The 21,289-nt window shown below is 30.4% G+C and overlaps 2 protein-coding genes across 2 annotated transcripts; one reads left to right on the forward strand and one right to left on the reverse strand.

Annotated features, from left to right (window-relative positions):
• Positions 1-951: 951 nt before the first annotated feature.
• Positions 952-7,498, forward strand: LOC112737250 (VAN3-binding protein). The gene is made up of 7 exons (XM_025787059.2): positions 952-1,258; positions 1,760-1,924; positions 5,250-5,721; positions 6,238-6,471; positions 6,790-6,839; positions 6,946-7,003; positions 7,138-7,498. The coding sequence occupies exons 1-7, from the start codon at positions 1,010-1,012 to the stop codon at positions 7,350-7,352; spliced, it is 1,443 nt and encodes a 480-aa protein (XP_025642844.1). The 5' UTR covers positions 952-1,009; the 3' UTR covers positions 7,353-7,498.
• Positions 7,499-8,623: 1,125 nt separating this feature from the next.
• On the reverse strand, positions 8,624-10,180 carry LOC112721583 (low affinity inorganic phosphate transporter 1-like). Its single transcript, XM_025772637.1, has one exon. It carries the CDS (start codon positions 10,178-10,180, stop codon positions 8,624-8,626), a length of 1,557 nt encoding a protein of 518 aa, XP_025628422.1.
• Positions 10,181-21,289: the final 11,109 nt, after the last annotated feature.

The raw sequence follows: 21,289 nt of genomic DNA on the forward strand, positions 1-21,289 counted from the left end.
TTCTGGTAATAGAATTTAAGGTTATATGTACTCTGATTGAATGTCTGTTGTAGGTTCTAATGCATACTAATTTCTTTTGTGTTGATGCTAGTTTTTGACTTTGTTATTATTAGATGGAACTATATTGCACATGTTGTACTCCCTCGTAAACTTCTTAAGTTTCTCCTTCACACTCTCCTTCAGCTTTGTCGCACAATCACGGTGAAATTTGCCTGAAAGCATGATCCCCATCCCTTCTACTATGTAGAAAAGGAGCTTGTTGGTAGAAAGAGGATGAGAAGATAATGGACGAGGTGGGGGAAGTGGTGGAGGACAACAAGGATGAAAATTATAAATGTAGAGTTTGGATAAATAAGTAAATTCACACTTAACCACTGTTTTTTAGACATTTAATGTTAATAGAGACTTAATTAAAAAAATTAAATAATATAGAGATTTAATTAAAAAAATATAAAAATTTAATTAAAAATTTAATAAAACTATAAAGATTGATAAAATAATTAAATATTTATTTAATTATTATATACTTAATAAAATTTATTTTAGACAAACTAAATGACTTATCGGTTGAAACACAATATTAATAATCGAATATCTTGATCAGAGTTAATAGTTAAATTAAATGTAACAGCCATAATTTAAAAAATTTGACTGAATAAATTCGTTGAACCAAATGAATAGAAAATCGATCATTTGATCGGTCAAGTTAAAAAAATATTAATTATAAAAAATTATCAAATGAATTAAATCAGTTTTATCTTTTATTGAAAAATTATATTTATTTATATAAAATATATTATTTTAATAAATATTTACATCAAAATTAAATTTTTAAATAATTGAACCTCCAAAATTTTCGGTTTAATAACATGTTAATAACTATGCTCTTAATCCCTCAAAAAAAAAAAATTCCCACCATATATATATATGTATGTATGTAAACAACACAGCCCATAAGAAGTGAGTTAGATTTGAAAAGGCCAAAAAAGTGTGATACTACTATCCTTCCATGGAATCCAAGTCAAGAATAATGAAAAATAATGAGTTGCATGGAAATGGCAGTAGTTGTTCCATGCCTGAGAGTCCAAGATTACCACCTCCTCCTCTTCTTCTTCCTCCTCCTCCTCCTCAAGAACATGATGCTTCATCATCAACCATGTCTCCAGAGAATAATAATAATAATGAGTTCTCTTTTTCTTACTCTGCCACTTCACAACAGCTTCTCCTTGACTGCATTTTCTCACAGTCCACTAGACAGGTTCTTTTTTTTTTTCATTAACTTTAATTTCTTCCCTATTAGAATATTCTCTGAAAAAAAAATTATGAAATTTATATGTAACATACTAACATTCACATCGTAGGGGGTTATTAACTTTTATGTTCTTTAAGATTGTTTTAGGATTCTGTTTTTCACAAAGATATCTAGAGACAGAATCAGATATGAATATCTTCTGTTTCTAATTTAGGAAGTATATATAAAAATATAAAAAAATTATTTATGGGATACAAAAAATTTGTATTTATTTCTATCTTTACAACTACTAAATTTTTATCATAAATTATATTTAGATGAAATTTAAATTTATCTAATTATCCAACATTCTCGACCATCAATTTTAGATAAAAACAACCGCATTTAACATGAGATTTTTCTCTAGAAAGAAAAAAATGGCTGCATTAACTTTGATATGCATATTAGCTACTCTTTTTTCAGTTATTTTATGTTTCAAGTTCATATATATTTGAATGTATCTAACAGGAATTAGTGTCACCACCATTAACATCAGGAAGAGTCTCACTTGATCATGAAGCAGTGAATAATAATAATAATAATAACAATAATGGTGGTGGCTCCCAAACAGGAACAGATGATAGTCCACCAATTTCTCCTTCTCAGGATGAGTATGATGATGATCTTCTTAAGGTATTCTCTTTCTCTCTCTCTCTCTCTCTCTAGTGCATGGTGGGGCCCATGATGAGGAACAAGCAGGTTGGTTAGGCACTGATGAGGTGAAAGTGAAAGTGAAAGTGACTATATTTTTGCAGTGAAAAGTGGTTTTCTTTCACAGCTGCAATAGTGTTCTATCAATCTATGTTCTAACATTGTCAAAATATGTTGGATTTCTTCTATATCAATCTACCAAATTAACATGCTAGTGTATCATGTATTAGAGTAATTTAATGCCATGGATTTGAATTATAAAAAGGTAACATACATCTATCATAATTTGAATTTATATATACTCTCAGATTATCTTAATTAGAATATGATACACTGATTACAAGTTTCATTATAACGTTAAAAGTTAGTTCTAATTTAATTTTATTTTGAGTCCTATAAATAATATAGATATAAATATTTGTGAGATTATATATTATATATCATAAATAAAAATTTATAATTAAAAATAAAATTTATTCTTTTAATATTTAGTCTTAATTCAGTTAAAATTTTATATTATTTTTAATTATTTGAATAACATAATTATACGAATGATAAAATTTTATTGACTTTTTGTCAATGTTATACTGTATCTCTAAGGTGATATCAGTTTTAATGTTTTATTTTATCAATCAATTCCAATGTAAATTTTTATTTTAAATCAATTCACCCTTTGAAAATATCAAAAGTAATACTCTAAAAATATTATACTAGAGATGTTCTAATTATTATTATTATTATTATTATTATTATTATTATTATTATTATTATTATTAACAAGAGTCTTCATAGATTTATAGTATGTAATATAAATAAATTAGAGGCTTTATTTGGTCTTGGATGAAGCATAACACGTTAAACATGATGGGTTAAGAGGGTAACAAGTTAGAGAAGTATTACAAAGAAAAATGCATAAAATATATATAAAAAGTTTTACAAATTAAATATTATTTTTTTAGAAGTTATTCGAAGAAAGAGAAATGATATCTATATTATTCTTTGTGCATACTTCTTTTTGTATTTTTTTATGGTATAAAAGATAAACTCTTATTTTCTTTCACTTTTTATTAATTATTTTTAATTAAAAAATAAAAAATATACACAAAAATAATATAACGTAAAAAGAATAATAAAAATATAAAAAATATATATACAAGAAAAAAACTTGAAAGACCCAAATGATTCACTATTCTAAGTGTTACACATACACATACTTCATTAATTGTATATCTGGACAAAGTGAGATATCAAACATTCAAAACAATTATTTACAAGGGTTTGTGATAACAAGGTTCGTTAAGGTTACTTTTATTAACACAATTTAATTAAAATTTAATTTTTTTTAGTAAATTGATAACATATTATTAAAAACTTAAATGTTTTAATTTTATATTAACATTGGTCACAATCAATAAATTAAATGAGAAATTATAAAATCAGGTCAAATGTCATATTTTAATCTAAAAAATACAATAAATATATGAATTTGTTTAGATGTATAAATTTTATTTATGTTTATTTTTTTTGTTAATTTTTATAGTTTTACTAAATTTGTAATTAGGCCTTTATTTTTTTTCTTTTTAGTTGGATTGTTATACTGTTTTTTCTATAATTAGGTCCTACTAGTGTAAAAAAATATTAGAATTAATAGAATATTTTTTCACAAATTGAAGGTATCCGTATTTAAGAGCTTAATTAGTTTGTTAACTATTTATTTTCAAAGAATATTCTATTAATAATTTTAATATTTTTGATACCAAAAAAGTTAATTATAAAATTAAAAATAATGTAAAAATTTAATTAAAATTTTTTTATAAAAATCTTTATAAATTTAATAAATCTGTAAAAACTAATAAAATAATTAGATTTTTTATTTATTAATGAATATGAAACTTCAAAACTTACATTAACTTCCAATTAGCCTAGTCCTATTGAAACAGGGCAATGAATGATACACATTGGTTTTCTAAGTCAGCATGCTTTCATAACAGGACAAAGAGATTGAATATCTAATGTACCTTAGTTTCCACATTCTCCTTTTGACATTTCTTTCTTTGTAAGGCATTAAAAGTCAAATATGGCCTTTCACTAGAAAGAACAGAGCTAAGAAACAATGAAATTATGAGACATTGAAACTAATAAAAATTTAACACCGACATAGAAACAATGAAGAAAAGACATTGCTACTGACTTATTTGTCACAACCATCAATTTTGTTGTCAGTAGTTTTATTTTTAAACTTATAATGTTAAAAAAGGATATGTTTGGTTTCATTGGGATATCTTGATTTTATCACACAAGAGGGTAAATTATTTTAACTCAAACATGATTTTACCAGAATATGTTAAATTATGTGATAAACCAAACTATGGTTTAAGCTATGACTCAAGTTTAAAATCTACCAAGTTTAACTCGATGCAAAACGCACTACGATAACTAAGAATCTAAGGTAATTCAGTGATGTGTATTCAATAGAAATAGGGAACAATGAAGCACACTTACAATTTAGACTTTCAAAAATATTATATTCACATTTTTTTTTAGATTTCAGACCGTCTATGTAATACAAACAAAATTTTTGTATAGTATTTTGATAATCAATGTAATAATAATTTAATCTTTAAAAAGTTAATATTTCAATATTTTTAGTACTAAAAATATTTGAAAAATAACTAATAGAAGTAGAATCTATTATTGGAATAATGTTTGTTTTTATAGAATAGAATTGAGACAAAAAAAACTAAAACTTAGTATTGTATTTGATGATCAGAGATTAAAATTAAAATTTTAATTTTAAAATACAAAATTTCAGTCCTTCATTATCTTCGAAAAGTGAAGACACATATAATTAAAATTTTTGGAAATAGAAACTGAAATTTTAATAATATTTTTTTTAAAAATATCCCTTTTTAACTTTTTAAATTTTAAATTTATCTCTCAATTTTTATATTTATTTTAAACTAACATAATACTAAAACATAATTTAGTTCGGTATATTTTATACTAAATATAATCGAAAAACTTAATTTAGTCTCAATTTTCTAATATCCATCTCTCAATCTCAATTCCTTTTTAAATGCAACATTAGAAATTTATTTATCAATATTTTAGTCTTTTTAGAATAAGTAGTTTAGTCGATTAAATGTAAGAAGTTATACTAACATTAAATTATGTCAGGGCATGATAACATTTTCCAAACTATATGTTAACACAAAAACAAGCACACAATCAATGCAATAATAATGATGAATAATCCAAAAACCAATGACGCTAACAAGCTTCCATCTATTTATTTATATCATTGCAGTTCTTTAGAGCCAACAATTCAATTCACCCTCTATTCAATGGTGGAAGAGCCATCATGAATTCTTCTTCTACCTGCATTAATGGTAATACAACTCCACCATGCTCATCATCATCATCAGGGCCTAAAACAGTTGGAAAATGGTTAAAGGAAAGAAGAGAGAAAAAGAAAGAAGAGAACAGAACTCACAATGCTCAACTCCATGCATCTATCTCTGTTGCCGCGGTAGCAGCCGCAGTTGCAGCTGTTACGGCCGCAACTGCGACTTTGTCCACGAACAACAGGGAAGATGAGAAGATGGGAAAGATAGACATGGCTGTGGCCTCAGCAGCAACATTGGTTGCTGCTCAGTGTGTTGAGGCTGCAGAATCAATGGGGGCTGAAAGGGAACATCTTGCTTCTGTGATTGGTTCTGCTGTTAATGTCAAATCTGATGATGATATCAATACTCTCACAGCTGCTGGTGCTGCCACAGGTAGAATTCTAGAAACTTCTTTTCTATTATTTTGAAAATTTTGAAAAAAATAAAAAATGAATTTTATTATTTTTCTTTATAAAATTTAAAAATAGACAAAACATTGAAAAGTTTAAACAAGTAACCAAACATGTCCGCTAAGTCATGTTTGCTTAGTTTTGATTTCATAAGAAAAAATTATGCTTACATACAATTGTTTTTAGATAAAGTTAATAGCTAAAAATTGTTAGATAATAATTTAGTCAAATAAGTTAAATTATTTAATAATTCTTGACTAATAACTTTATATAAAAATAACTACATGTAAGTCTTTGCTAAAAAACAAAAGAAATATTTTGAAACATAAAATGAGTTACAATATATAATTCATATAAGTAGATACTCCAACAAAAATTCTATAATTCATATATCTTTCTCCTCCAAAATAAACAAAGATTGTGAAACACACCCTAAGAATAGTACTTTGTCTCCTTGTATAGGCAATGTGGTAATATTAATGGCCATATTGATTTGCAGCTCTAAGAGGAGCAGCAACCTTGAAAGCAAGAGCATTGAAGGAGGTTTGGAATATCACCTCAGTGGCACCATTAGAGAGAGGCTTTGGGATTGGAATTTGTGGTGGTAAAGCAAGTTATAGTACTTCAAGCACAAGTGATAGTGGTGAGTTCATTAATGGAGAAAATTTTCTTGGTGTTTGCACCTTAGAGCTCCTTGCTAAGGGCACTGAATTGCTCAAACGAACTCGAAAAGGTACCAACGAACTATCACCAAACTAAGCCTTAATCGCGAGATTTTATTTTAGAAAAAGAAAAAAGAAAGCGAAGAGTTTAAAGTGTAAAATGTACTAGATATTTATGCTTTATTTTCTTTTCTTCTAAAATAAGAATTTTAAAACTTGGGTTTCCAAGTTTTGATTTCGGAGGGAAAAAAAGAGTTAGAAGTGTAGACTGGACTAATATTTAAACTTCAAATTCTTCGTTTTCTTCCGAAAATCAAAACTCGCAAACACAAGCCCAAGGATTAATTAAGCACTAGCTCTTGAGTATTTTCTTTTTTTTTTATTTATAGGTGATCTTCACTGGAAAATAGTTTCTGTTTACATGCATAGAACAGGCCAGGTAACTTATTAAACTTTTTTCTTTTAAATAAATCAAAGAAAATGGGGTTGGATATCTACATGATCTTTTCAGCTTTAATTCATCACTTTGCTTGTAACCATTTTAGGTTATGTTGAAGATGAAGAGCAAACATGTTGCTGGAACCATTACTAAGAAGAAAAAGCGTAAGCAAAATTTATTTACATTATAGAGACTTTTAGTATGAATTTAAACTACAGAGACCTAATTAAAAATTTAATAACGGTAACTAAAGTAAGTAAATAAACCTAATATATTTTTTTCCTCTTAAAATTTGTAGATGTTGTGTTGGATGTGTGCACAAATTTAGCAGCATGGCCAGGGAGACATCTATTTGATGATGAAGAGAAACGAAAGTACTTTGGATTGAAGACAGAATCAAGAGGGATTGTGGAGTTTGAATGCAGAAACCAAAGAGAATATGATATGTGGACTCAAGGTGTTTCTAGACTTCTATCCATTGTTGCAGAGAGACAAAACAAAAATGGGATTTGATTTTATTTGTTTTCATCATCTATCTAAGATATTCTATAGCTACCTCTAATTCAAGCCATGTGTATTTAACTTGAATATCTAGCGAATCATATGAACACATATATATATATAAATAGTAGGTTTGTCTTTGACCCTTTTAGCTTAACTCTTGTTTTGTTATGGTAACTACTAGCTTAAGTTTTCTAGTTCTAAGCACAACACTAGTGACCTTGTATTGGTGAATTGGAGAATATTCAATCCTTTGCAAATTTAACTGGAGACTTGAAGCATGGCACCAATTCATACAAGTTAAGTTAACTAACATGATTTCTTTCCTTCTAAGAAATCAATAGATTCAATAGAGCTTCTGCTCCTCTGTTCCTCTCTCTGGCTTGCCTCTGATACGTAATATCTCTGCTGGTATGTTATGAAGAATAGATTAGAACACTACTAAGGCTGTACGTAGTTTGGTTAATCCCAAAATTAAATTTGTTTTTGGTTAACTAAAATTTTAATTTTATTAAGTAATTAAATTAGTTTTATATGATAAAATTAATTATTAATCAATTAGAAAATTTAAAATTGATTTTTAACCAATTATAAAAATAAAAAACGATTTTGAAAAAAATCAGTTTTTACATAGAAAAATTGAATTTAAAAAAAGGGGTTAAAAACTGGATTAAAACCAGTTTTTACAAAAAAAAAAAAAATCAGTTAATTAATTTGAAATAAGAGTTGTATAAAATTTTGTTTTCGTTTTGGTTAATCGGTTAAAAATCGATTTTTAAAATTTAATTTTAGTTAACCAATTTTTAATAATATAGATATAATTTTTAAAATTATTTTATTAAATTAGTTAGCTAAAATTTGGTTCTAATTTTTTATCTAATTAACTATATTTTGGATTTTAAATGTACACCTCTAAAAAACAGTAATAAATTGGTAAATGGTTTCATTTATAAAGGAGAAAAAGAGATTCATAATTATTAATTAAAGCTTAAACAACATTATTATTAAAAACACCGTTATTGAATAAACACCAATCAAATAAAAATATATTATATCTCTAAATTATTCACTTAAATCATAATATTAAAATAACCATTCATATATTTAGTGAAATAAACATTCAATATATTTATTATTCACATTATTTAATATTTTTATTATCTACCTATACTTTTTCTTAAAACTAAGACTCCATGATGTACTATAGCACCGTCTTAAAATCACATAGTAAAAGCTAATCAACCATGGATTTACAAGATTCATAATTATTAATTAATTAAAGCTTAAACAACATTATTATCCACAGCTTCAGCTTGTTGGTCCTCCTCAGTCTCACCAGACATTTCTTCTAGAGATTTTCCTTTGGATTCAGGAACCAAGAATGTGAAGAAGAAGCCACAGACGTTAACGACAGCCATGATGATAAGGGTGTTCCTGATGCCAATTCCGTTCTCAGCGTAAACAAATCCAAAAGCACCAACCATGGCTCCAGCTTTGCCTGCAGCTGCTGAGATGCCATGACATGTTGATCTGAGCCTAGCAGGGAAGATCTCGGCAGGGACCACAAAAGTGGTGGCATTGGGTCCAAAGTTGGCGAAGAAGAACGTCAATGAATACATGACAACAAAGCCAATTTGGTTTCCCTCCAAAGTCCAATGATGATAAGGTATTGCCAATGCAAACATGAAAACTGTCATGAAGAAGAACCCCATCAACTGAATGGAAAACCTCCCCACCCTATCAATGAGTGCCACTGTGAACCAATAACCTGGAACAGTGCTGCAAAGTGCAATCAAAGTCTGTGCTCTGGCAATCTTGTAAACCTCATCAATTGCGTTCATTGTCTTCGCGGGTGGGATCCAACCGATGGCAGTGAAGATATCTTTTTGGAACAGATTCTGGCTGTAGTAAGCAATATCCAAGAGGAACCAAGTTGTGGCGGTTCCAACAAGGTGAAGCCCATGCCGCTTAACAAACTCTCTCGAGAACAATCCAAAATCGTTGCCTCCTCCTGTTTCTTGCTGCTCAATCTTCTCTTCCTCTGCTTCAATCACAACCTCAAGAACCTTGGACATGTCCGAAGCTGCTTGCTTTGCGTTCTTCGCCACCAAGGCCGTGTACCTTGCTGTCTCCGGCATCTTCATCCTCCAATAGTACGTCGCAAGAGCGGGAAGCGCGCCAAACATCAAGATTATCCTCCAAACGTAATCGGCTTCTGGCACGGTGGACCCCACGTGGTCCAACTGAAACGCCGGAGCAGGGTGGAGTCCCTTGAAAATGGACGAAACTATGATCGCAACCATGCCACCTGCAAGGATTCCAAATCCTTGCATGGCAAAGACCGCCGCGATGAATGCTCCACGTGTCTTCTTGTTGGCGTACTCAGACATAATGGTTGCAGAGAGAGGATAGTCGCCGCCGATCCCAAACCCAAGCCAGAACCTAAAGAGGCAAAGAGTGACCATAACAGATTTAGGGTCTTTTCCAAAGGAGAGGCCGGAGGCAAGGGAACAAATAACCATGAGCATGAGTGTCATTCCGTAGACACGCTTCCTTCCCATCTTGTCGCCCAGCCAACCGAAGAATAGTTGGCCGGCCAGGGTGCCGCAGAATGCAACGCCATTGATGGCAGAGGAGACGTTGGACGGAAGAGACCCGGGGTTATCGGAGCCATCGTAGTAGTACAAGCGGCCAAGGAGCTTGGTGACAAGGGAGATGCAGAAGAGGTCATAGGCATCGGTAAAGAAACCCATCCCAGCTATCACAATGGCCGTGAAGTGGTACCATTGTGTCTTTGCAACATCCAATGCGTTCAGCACCTGCAATTGTTCCTTCGCCATCTTCTTCTGATCAGTAAGAAGTGAATGAGGGGAAACAAACACAAGTGATGAAGAAAGATATATATAGTGGTGTCTGTGTTTTTATTTTATTTATTATCTTATCTTTTTCTTTAAAATAAATTTATTATATTTATCTTTTTTGGATAGTTATACTTATTTTTTTTTAAATTATCTAAAGATTTTAATTATTTTATTTTATTTTAAAATTTAAAATTAATTTAATAATTATTATAAATAGATAATATTATTTTTCATAAAACAACAAAAATAATTTTTTATTTTTTTTATTCTTTCATAATTTTATTAATATATACAAAATGTGCACAAAATATTTTATCGAATTGGATATTCGTAACCAAACTCCGCCTATGTTGCACTTGCGGTACATAGCCGGTCCCAAGCCCGGATAAAGGAGGAGGGTTGTGTTAGGTCTTCGGCAACCAACGTAAAAATATAGCCGAACCCCCCATGACATGAATCAAAGACATTATTGCGCTAAAGCTAGGTCGTTACCCGGAAGTAACGCGCCGTATGGCTCGAGTACGGTGTCAAAGCAAGAGCCGCTGCATCGGTGCCCGGATGTAGTGTTAAATGAGCAAGAGTTCTCGCGTTTTCGTGAACGGACGAGGGTAAATAAACTAGTTCACAAAGGAAAAGGTAAAGGTCGAAGCGACAAAAGGTTGAGATTTGGGACATGGAACATAGGCACTCTAACAGGAAAGTCCATGGAGGTGGTGGACACCATGACAAGGAGGAAGATTAACATTATGTGCCTACAAGAAACGAAATGGGTTGGTGCAAAGGCTAGGGAGTTGGATTCTTCTGGTTTCAAACTTTGGTATACAGGAAAGGTGAAGAATAGGAATGGAGTTGGAATAATTGTGGATAAGCAGTGGAAGAAGGACGTAGTTGATGTCAAGAGGGTGGGAGATCGGATCATCTCTATCAAACTTGTGGTGGAGGGAGGTGCTTTCCATGTGATTAGCGCCTATGCACCGCAAGTGGGTTCGGACGAACAACACAAGATAAGGTTTTGGGAGGATCTAGAGAGTTTGGTTCAAGGCATACCTTTGGGAGATAAGATTTTCTTAGGAGGAGATTTAAATGGCCATGTTGGGAGAGAAGTGACTGGATATGGGAGTATTCACGGAGGCCATGGTTTCGGGGTGATCAATGCCGAGGGTAAAACTATTTTGGACTTTTCTTCAATTTTTGATCTTCTCATCGCAAATACATGTTTTAAAAAGAGAGACGAACATCTTATAACCTATAAGAGTGGCATGACAAGCTCTCAAATCGACTTCTTCTTGTTGAGGAGAGTCGACCGGAAATTTTGCATTAACTGTAAAATTATCCCGGGAGAGAGTTTGACAACACAACATAGGGTGCTCGTCATGGATTTTCGCGTTGAGCAAAAGTTGAGGAAAAGACATCATACGAAGAACCCAAGGACGAGGTGGTGGCGGATGAAAGGTGAGGAACAAAGAAGCTTCCTAAGACGGGTAGGAGAAGAGGCAAAGTGGGATGGGAATGGAAGCGCGGAAGAGATGTGGAGGGAGATGGCAGAAGTTATTAGAAGAACAGCAAAAGAAAGTTTTGGTGAATCTAAAGGAATAGGACCAAGAGACAAGGAGTCCTGGTGGTGGAATGCGAGTATACAAGAAAAGATAAAGATAAAAAGAGAATGCTTTAAAGAGTGGTCTTTATGCCGCAATGCAGATAACTGGGAAAAATATAAGGCGGCTAAGAAAGAGACAAAAGTGGCTGTAAGTGAAGCAAGAACAAGAGTATATGAGGGTCTCTACCAGTCTTTGGGCACGAAAGAAGGAGAAAAAGGTATATATAGAATTGCAAAGAGCCGGGAAAGAAGAACGAGAGATTTGGATCAGGTTAAGTGCATAAAGGATAAGGATGGAGAGGTGTTGGCTCAAAAGGAGAAGATTAATGAAAGGTGGAAGAGCTACTTCTACGAGTTATTTAATGAGGGACAGAAGACTCTTCCGAGCCTTGGTCAATTATGCACAAGGGAAGAAGATCAAAACTTTGACTACTATCGAAGGATTCGAGACTTCGAGGTAAAAGAGGCTCTAAAGCAGATGAAAAATGGCAGGGCAGTAGGACCTGATAATATCCCGATTGAGGTTTGGAAGGGTCTTGGAGGAAAAGGCATCAACTGGTTAACCAAGCTTTTTAATGAGATTTTAAGGTCAAAGAAGATGCCTGATGAGTGGAGAAAGAGCACCTTGGTACCTATCTACAAGAATAAGGGGGATATACAAAGTTGCGGAAATTATAGAGGGATTAAGCTTATGAGTCATACTATGAAGTTATGGGAAAGGGTGATAGAACGGAGGTTGAGAAAAGAGACACAAGTAACAGAGAACCAATTTGGATTTATGCCAGGCAGATCTACCACTGAAGCGATATACCTATTAAGAAGGATGATGGAGAGATATCGTAGTAATAAAAGGGATCTACACATGGTGTTTATTGATTTGGAAAAAGCGTATGATAGGGTACCAAGGGAGGTCTTATGGAAGGTTTTAGAAAAGAGGAGAGTAATGATCGCATATATTCGGGCAATTAAAGACACGTATGATGGGGCCACAACTAGTGTGAAGACTCAAGGTGGTGTGACAGAGGAATTCCCTATTGGTATAGGATTACACCAGGGATCATCCTTAAGTCCATACCTTTTCACATTAGTCTTAGAAGTACTCACAGAGCACATCCAAGAGCCTGTGCCATGGTGCATGCTTTTTGCCGATGATATCGTCCTTATGGGAGAGTCAAGGGAAGACCTAAATAAGAAGTTGGAGTTATGGAGAGAAGCTCTAGAAGTGTATGGTCTGCGCATAAGCCGTAGCAAGACGGAATATATGGAATGTAAGTTCAGTCTGAGAAGGGAAAACTCCAATATAGAGGTGAAAATTGGAGAGAACACCCTACGAAAAGTTAAAAGTTTTAAGTATCTTGGGTGCATCATACAGGATAATGGAGAGATTGAACATGATGTAAATCATAGGATCCAAGCAGGTTGGTCAAAATGGCGGAGTGCATCCGGTTTTATATGCGACAAAAAAGTGCCTTTAAAACTTAAAGGTAAATTCTATCGCACCGCTATAAGACCGGCTATGCTGTATGGTACGGAGTGTTGGGCGGCTAAAGGGGAGCACGAACATAAGCTGAGTGTGGCAGAGATGAAGATGTTGAGATGGATGAGTGGTCATACGCGATTGGATAAAATAAGGAATAAAGATATAAGGGAGAGAGTTGGAGTAGCACCTATTGTGGAAAAGATGGTTGAATCGCGTCTCAGGTGGTTTGGACATGTGAGAAGAAGACCGATAGAACATCCAGTCAGGAGGGTGGATGAGATGGAAGATGGACAAAGGGCGAAAGGCAGAGGAAGACCTAAGAAGACCATCCATGAGGTGGTCAAACGAGATCTACATGTAAACGGTCTCTCTGTAGACATGATACATGACAGAGCACAATGGCGTTGTTTGATTCATGTAGCTGACCCCACTTAGTGGGACAAGGCTTTGTTGTTGTTGTTGTGGATTTTCATAACCAGAACTCTTAAGAAGGGCCCATATATAATATAATTTTTATACTTAAAAAAAATAAATGACCATTTATATTTATAAAAGATAAAAATATTGATATATATATTTACACTAAATTAAAACTAAATTTATATTCATACAAGATATTCTTTGTGTAACAAAAAAAGTATCTTACGTGGTACTTCATCCCTCTAAAAATAGGATATTTTTGTCACATAGATAACATCTTGAGTGACTACAAGTTTAATTTTGATTTAGTGTAGATACATATATTAGTGTTTTCATCTTTTATGAGTATAAATAGTCATTTATTCTAAAAAAATTACTACAAAAGCATTAAAAGTTAAAGTTTTGGATTTTCGATAAAAGTTTTCTAGTAAATTTAAAAATGGAAGAGATTTAACTTAAACTATATTTCTATTCATCAAAATTTGTTGTAATTATTAAATATTATGCCTCTTTTCAGTTTTTAGATCAACATATAGAATAAAAATTGTTCTTTTATTAAAAAACGAATAGAGTATTAAAATTGACAAAAAAAATGATAATACTGACAAATCTAATTATAGAAGAATTAAAATTAATTTATAATTAGGGATAAATTTGTGATATTTTTTTGTATTTAATCCGCAATTTGTAAATACGATTTGATTCGCAAGATGATCGAATTCGATCCACACTCTAATAGAATCGGATAACAAATATCACATCTAATTACAGATATCATATCTATATCTGCACCAAATAATAAATAAATAAATAATATATATGTTGTTAATAATTATAATTTATATATGTTGTATTATTTTATTTTTCTTATTAAAAAAAAGTTAATTTAATAATATTTTAAAAATAAATATGTTTAAAAGAGTAATAAAAAGACTTTATTAGAGTGAAAAATGAGCTTTTTCTACTTTTCTTTTATAGAAATAAGTATTTTTTATTATTTTTTATTTTGCAATTATATCCGATATCTGAATATAAAAAGTATAGATATTGGATTGGTCTGATCTGACAAATTTAGTGCAGATCACACTAAGATTTTAGTCATATCTGGTCCAATTCACAAATTATCTCTCTAAGATTAAGGATGAGATAGGATTTGAGTTGTGAGTAATTAGGTTAGGTTAGAGGAGTAATTTAGAAAATTTTTTATAGTTTGGATAATTTTATTTATCAAGTCAAGGACTAATGCGTCACAGATCAGAGCTTTAATTAAAGGTTTTGTGACACTTACTTAAGTGGATTAGTGAACTAACCACTAAACACTTATTATATATATTAATTTTGAAAATCCTAAATTCTAATTCAATGATGACATAGAGAGAAGAGAAAGATTAGGATTTAGAGTTTTTAAAATATATAATAGAAATATTTTAAGTCATTTTTTATAATATGGCTATTATAGCCATTTTCTATAAAAAATATTAATTTAGATCGATTTAAGATTTGATTTATCGATTTTTCGGTCAAATCAGTTTATTTGGTCTAATTTTGATAAAAATAACACAGTTTGATCGATTATATAGGTTAAATTTTAATTATTAAAAAAACATCTTAAAAAAAAGACGTTTTAAGCGTCTTTATGTAAGTGTTCCCCTTTAGTCATATTCGATTCGATTCACAAGTTATCTCTCTAAGATTAAGGATGAGATAGAATTTGAGTTGTGAGTGATTAGGCTAGGTTAGAGGAGTAATTTAGAAAATTTTTTATAGTTTGGATAATTTTATTTATCAAATCAAAGACTAATGCGTCACAGATCATAACTCTAATTAAAGGTTTTGTGACACTTACTTAAGTAGATTAGTGAACTAACCACTAAAGTGTGTTTGGCAATTACTTTTGAAGAGGAAAAGCACGTTATAGCTTTTTGAAAGCTTCAATTTTTGATTTGGCTAATTTTTTCTCTACAAATGCAGAAGTGATTTTGTTCACAAAACCACGTTTACAAGAATCAATAATTTCTGGCTTCTCCATTGCACTAACGAGCTTTTAGCCACTATATTCAATATTTATTTTTTCTTTTACCAATTTTATCCATTATACATGTTATTGCATTATTTATAGAATTCTTATTACTTCTCTGAGTTTTTTTTATTGTTTATTATTTATATTTTTTATTAATTTTTTGTTTGACATTATATATTTTTATAGTTGTGATTTTTGTGTATTATATTTATTATTATTATCTTTTTATAATAGAATTTATTAATCCCATTAGGTAAAATAAATTTAAAAAAATTAACCATAAATAATAATAATAGTTAAAAATTATAGCATACTAAAAAAAGTACTAAGAGTACTAAAAATATACTATATAAAAAATATATAAGAAAAAAGTATAAAATAATTAAATATGTATAAAAAATAACATTATAATTTAATATCATGTCCTTTTAAGTAATTATCTATCTAAAAGTGATTTTAACTAATTTTATCCAAACAATATTTATTTTAGAGAAAGTCTAGGAGACCAGCAAATTTTGTTGTTTTTAGCCATTAATGATGTTTTTAATGGTGTGAGATTGCATCTAATGGTGTAAAATCATTCAATTTTCTTTTGATGGTTAAGTGCTAGCAAGAATTTAACAAAAGTGCTGACCCCTAGCACTCCTCTTTATTTTATCAAAATTAATTTTGGTGTATAATTGATAAACATAAATCATGTTGACACAAACTTACTTCTACACAAAATCAACTCTATTTAAAATCACTTTTATTCAAACTCTAGTTTGACAAACTACAATCCAAACACACACTAAACAATCCAACTTAATTTACAAGTTAGTTTTTATTAGTGTTAAAAGGTTTGTCTGGGCGCCATTCTAAAAAAAATCTTTTTTTAAATGACATTTTTTTAGAAGAATTTTTACAAAAGTAAGAGTAATTTTATGTTTGTAATCTCATGTACGTAAAAAGATTTTTTTTATCTATCAATTGTATTTGGATAAAATAAGATAAAAATACTTTTTTGTTAATTTATTATGTAAAAAACATCTTTTTTTAAGAAAAAAAATTTTTTTAAAAAAATATGTAAATTATAACTTCTCAAAAAAAATGTTTTTTAATTTTTCTAGTATTTTTATTTCTATTATTAGAAATTTGCTAAATACACTAAAAAATAAAAAATATATTTTTTATCGATTTAATAGCACATAAAATAAGTGCGTAATCTTTGATGGTCAATTTTAATAGTTTACTAATAAAACACCATTTTTATTTTGCTAGCAAAACTTTATGTTATTAACTTTGAATTTAATTTTGATGCATGGTGTAAAGTAATTTTATACATATATTTAATTATATAAAAGATTTAGTTTTTAAATTTTAATATTAAAAAATAAATTTTTAATTTGAGAATATGTAATTGAGATGAGATTAATGAATGATTTGAAGTTAAAAATAAATACATAATTACATGATTTGTGGAAGTTTAAAAATCTCACAAAATAGTTAATTTTTGTTAATAAAAATTAATTTGTTGGGGTTTTAAATTGCCACAAAAGTAATTTAAAACTGTCACAAAAGTCCAATACGAAACTCCCACTAAACACATACAAAACCTCTACAAAAGATCTCGTGGCACTTCAAATTTTGGGAGTTTTAGAAACCCCCACAAATTATTTGGTGGGGTTATAAACCTTCATAAATAAAAAAAAACTATCACAAATAAATAAAAATCTTGTAGTGTTGCATAATTAAATAGAAAATAAACATAAAGTTTAATCATTATTATTTGGCTAAACAATAAATTTTCTTTGAACCGATTATTGTCTGCATAAATAATAAATGTAGATGTATTCTTAATCCTCCAAGTATATAGTTACCATAATAAATATGTGCATATAATTCGGCTAAATTTAAACCTTCTTTTGAACTAACTAATATTCACATGAATTACATATCAATATAATTTTAATATTTTAAAATAAATTAATTTTTTTTTAAAAATTATTTTGATAGCATAATATTTAATTAAATTTATTAAAAACTAAACTTTATAAAATACATATATATGATAAGTTAAATTATTACTAATTTTCTTACGTAACAAAATACACAAAAAAAATCACATAATTCTTGAAAGGAATAAAATCTTAAATATGCCTTTTCAAAACTAGAGAACCATGATTTCAATTTTGCAATAGATTCAGGTGCCAAAGAGTTTTTTTATCTATTTGGTTCAAAACTAAACATAATAACTCAATCCATATAAATCATGAGAGCATGCCAAAAAATAAAAGGTCACAGCTCACAAATATATATATATATATATATATATATATATATATATATATATATATATATATATATATTGTCATTTTAGTATGTCTATTTTATGATAATTATAGTGATTATAATATTTTAAAAAATGTTAAAATTAAAGTAATATTTTTTATTATTTAGCAATATTTTTTAAAAAGTCATGTTAAAAAGAAATATTACCAAAATAAAAAAAATGTGACTTTAATTTTTAAACCACTTGCATAATTACCATAACTACCATAAATATAAACATATTAGAATTCACCACATATATATATATATATATATATATATATATATATATATATATATATATATATATATATATATATATATATATATATATATATATATATATATATATATACACGTTGATTTTGTGATCTCTATTTATAAAAAAAAAAGTAAGATCATGAAGACGAATAAAAATTTAATTTTTTTCAAACCATAAGAACAAATAAATACTTATGCCATTGTACAAAATATAATTTATGCCTTTCGCAATCTGTTGATCGAAAAATATTTTCGATATAAATGAAGTGAATTGAAAAAGTAAAGTATAATCTCTCGAAAAGATATGCGTGTGATTACGAGGTTGGAGGTATTCAATGCTGATTGAATTTCGATTGTGTAGTTGATCGAGTAAGCCAAATCGAGTAGAAGTTTCGATTTGAAGATTTCGAAAAAAGCTGATCGAATGGTAGCGGAAGCGGGAAAATTCGTGGCTTTTATCATACGAGAAAAATATTGGAAATATCTACAATCACGCCGTGAGAACGGTTACCAAGAGTGATTGTAGTTCAAATATGTAGTTCATCATTTAATTGTAATTAATTGTCATCAAATTAACCGTTATGTAAGATAGTCTATAAATACTATGAAGTGTTAGGGAATAAGGGTTGGAACTTTTACTCAGAAAAACACTCTAGCACTCTCACATCCCAGCAAATTCCTGCGTTTGCGATCGAGTTTCCTTTTTCTGTAGGATTCCTTCTACCTTTTTCTTTCTTTTAAATTCAATTCTGTTTGTAAAACAATGTCACTCAATCTTATTCGCTAAGTTGTTATTTATATTCTTTATTTCTTTGTTTAATTTATTTTCCAACATTCTCTGATTTACTTTGAAGTTCTTTTATTTAATTAAAGGCACTTTTTATTGTTTCCTTTTGATTTTGGCATAAGTCTTTTCATTTACCATGTCTTTATTTATTGAAAACTTTGATCTTTAAATATTATTTAACATTTTATAAATTCATCTTATTTTCATGGTCGAAACTTGTCTAATCGGAGATGTTTTGATGCACTTCTAGAAAATTGGTACTCGCACAGAGGAGTAGGTTTTGCTCCCAGACGACTAGATATCAAACCACAATCGATTTGCTAAAAATCGACAAAACAAATTGGCACGCCCAATGAGACAGTTTTAAATCGAAGTGTCTCAAAACAAATATTTTTCCAGTAATTTCTTAGTGTATGCGATTGCAAAGTGGGGAGATCATTCACATGGCTGATGAAGTGTCACATGTGAATGGTGGTTCATCCACTGGTAATAGCATACCAGTATCCATGCCACAAACCGATGTATCTTCACATTCAGAGAGTGCAATTGGAACTGAAGTATAGCTATAACGACTATTCAAACTAGAAATATTGGACGCAATACTCGTCCGCGTGGTCCTGTACCACCATATCAACCTCCATTAACCGCTGGGTGGCCCCCTTATGGTCTTCCTGCTGGTTATACCCCACCGGTGGATGGATTTATGCCACCTATCCGCTTTGGGAATACCAATGGAGTGAATAATATGCAAAACCCACAACAGCACTCTGAATATTCTCGTGAGTATCATGTGGATTTCACTTCGAATGCTACCAATTCAATGGCAGTATATCGACAGCAAGTGGAGGAAAGTCATCATGACTTGGTCAATTTATTGACCCAACAAATGACTACAATTCTTAATCCCATGATAGCTGATCATGAATCGAGATTCGAGCGTCTGGCCAGACAAGTTGAAAGGATTGCTCGAATCGTCGATTATGATGAAGGCGAGGGGCATAACGTTCGAGGGAATAATGAAGGGATGGAAAATATTTTTCAAAATGAAAATCATATTCCAAATCGAGAAAATCCTCGCCTGGTTCATCGAAATGAAAATGCTAATAATGTTTTACATGGATTACGTGGCGATCGTTATCAGGTCACTCGGATTGTAGAAGAGGTTTTAAATTGGGTTGGATTGAAAGTTGGTTTTATGAATCAACCACATTTTGTATTTGCTTTTTCCCAAGTAGTTCAAATGGCTGAAGTGCCAAGAGGGGTGAAAAATCAAAAAATAACCATAAAATTTGCTGAAGAAGTTGGAGAATCGACAACTGAACATGTTGCTCGTTATTTGGTCGAGATTGGGAACCTAGCCAATGATGAAAATTTGAAAATAAAAATTTTTCCTTCGTCATTGACGAAGAATGCATTTACATGGTTCTCGAATCTTAGACCAAATTCGATTACAACATGGAATCAGTTAGAAACTGCTTTTCATGTTCAGTTTTATCGAGGGGAAATAAACGTAGCAGTTACCGATTTAGTAGTTTTGAAATGTGAAGATGGTGAAACCATCGATGACTATTTAATACGTTTCAAAAATGCTAGAAGTAGGTGCTATGTGACATTACCTGAAAATGAGATAGTGAAAATAGTAACCATAGGGTTGGAATTTTATATGCGCAGAAAATTGCTTAATGTGTATATTCCTGACTTGGCTTACTTGGCTGAAAAGGTTCGGCAGACTGAGCTTATGAAAAAGGAGAAAGAAAAACATAGAACTGAACAGAGGTCGAAAAGTAAACCGTTTACTCGAAAAGAGAAGATTGCTTATGTAACCATGGAATACTCAGAGGAGGAAATCGATTTCGAAACAGAAGTCGATTTGGCTGAACTTAAGAAAGGCCATCCATATGTTTTTCTTTATTGAAAAAAACTCCCTGGTAGTGAAAATTTGAATGATTCAAAACTTAAAAGTGGAAAGAAATATAGTTTTGATATCTCAAAATCTGATCAGATTTTCAATGTGTTGCTTAAAGATAAACAATTGGTTTTACCTGAGGGTAGAACTTTGCTTTCCGTAAAAGATTTAAAAGGAAAGCCTTACTGTAAATTTCATCAAGCAACAAGTCATTCGACTAATAGTTGTGTCCGTTTTAGGGACTTGATTCAAGAGGCAATCATGGAAGGACGTTTGAAATTTGATGATGGCAAGAAGGAGATGAAGG

This window comes from Arachis hypogaea, chromosome 2 (genome assembly GCF_003086295.3).
Source record: "Arachis hypogaea cultivar Tifrunner chromosome 2, arahy.Tifrunner.gnm2.J5K5, whole genome shotgun sequence".
In the NCBI taxonomy this organism is placed as follows: domain Eukaryota; kingdom Viridiplantae; phylum Streptophyta; class Magnoliopsida; order Fabales; family Fabaceae; genus Arachis; species Arachis hypogaea.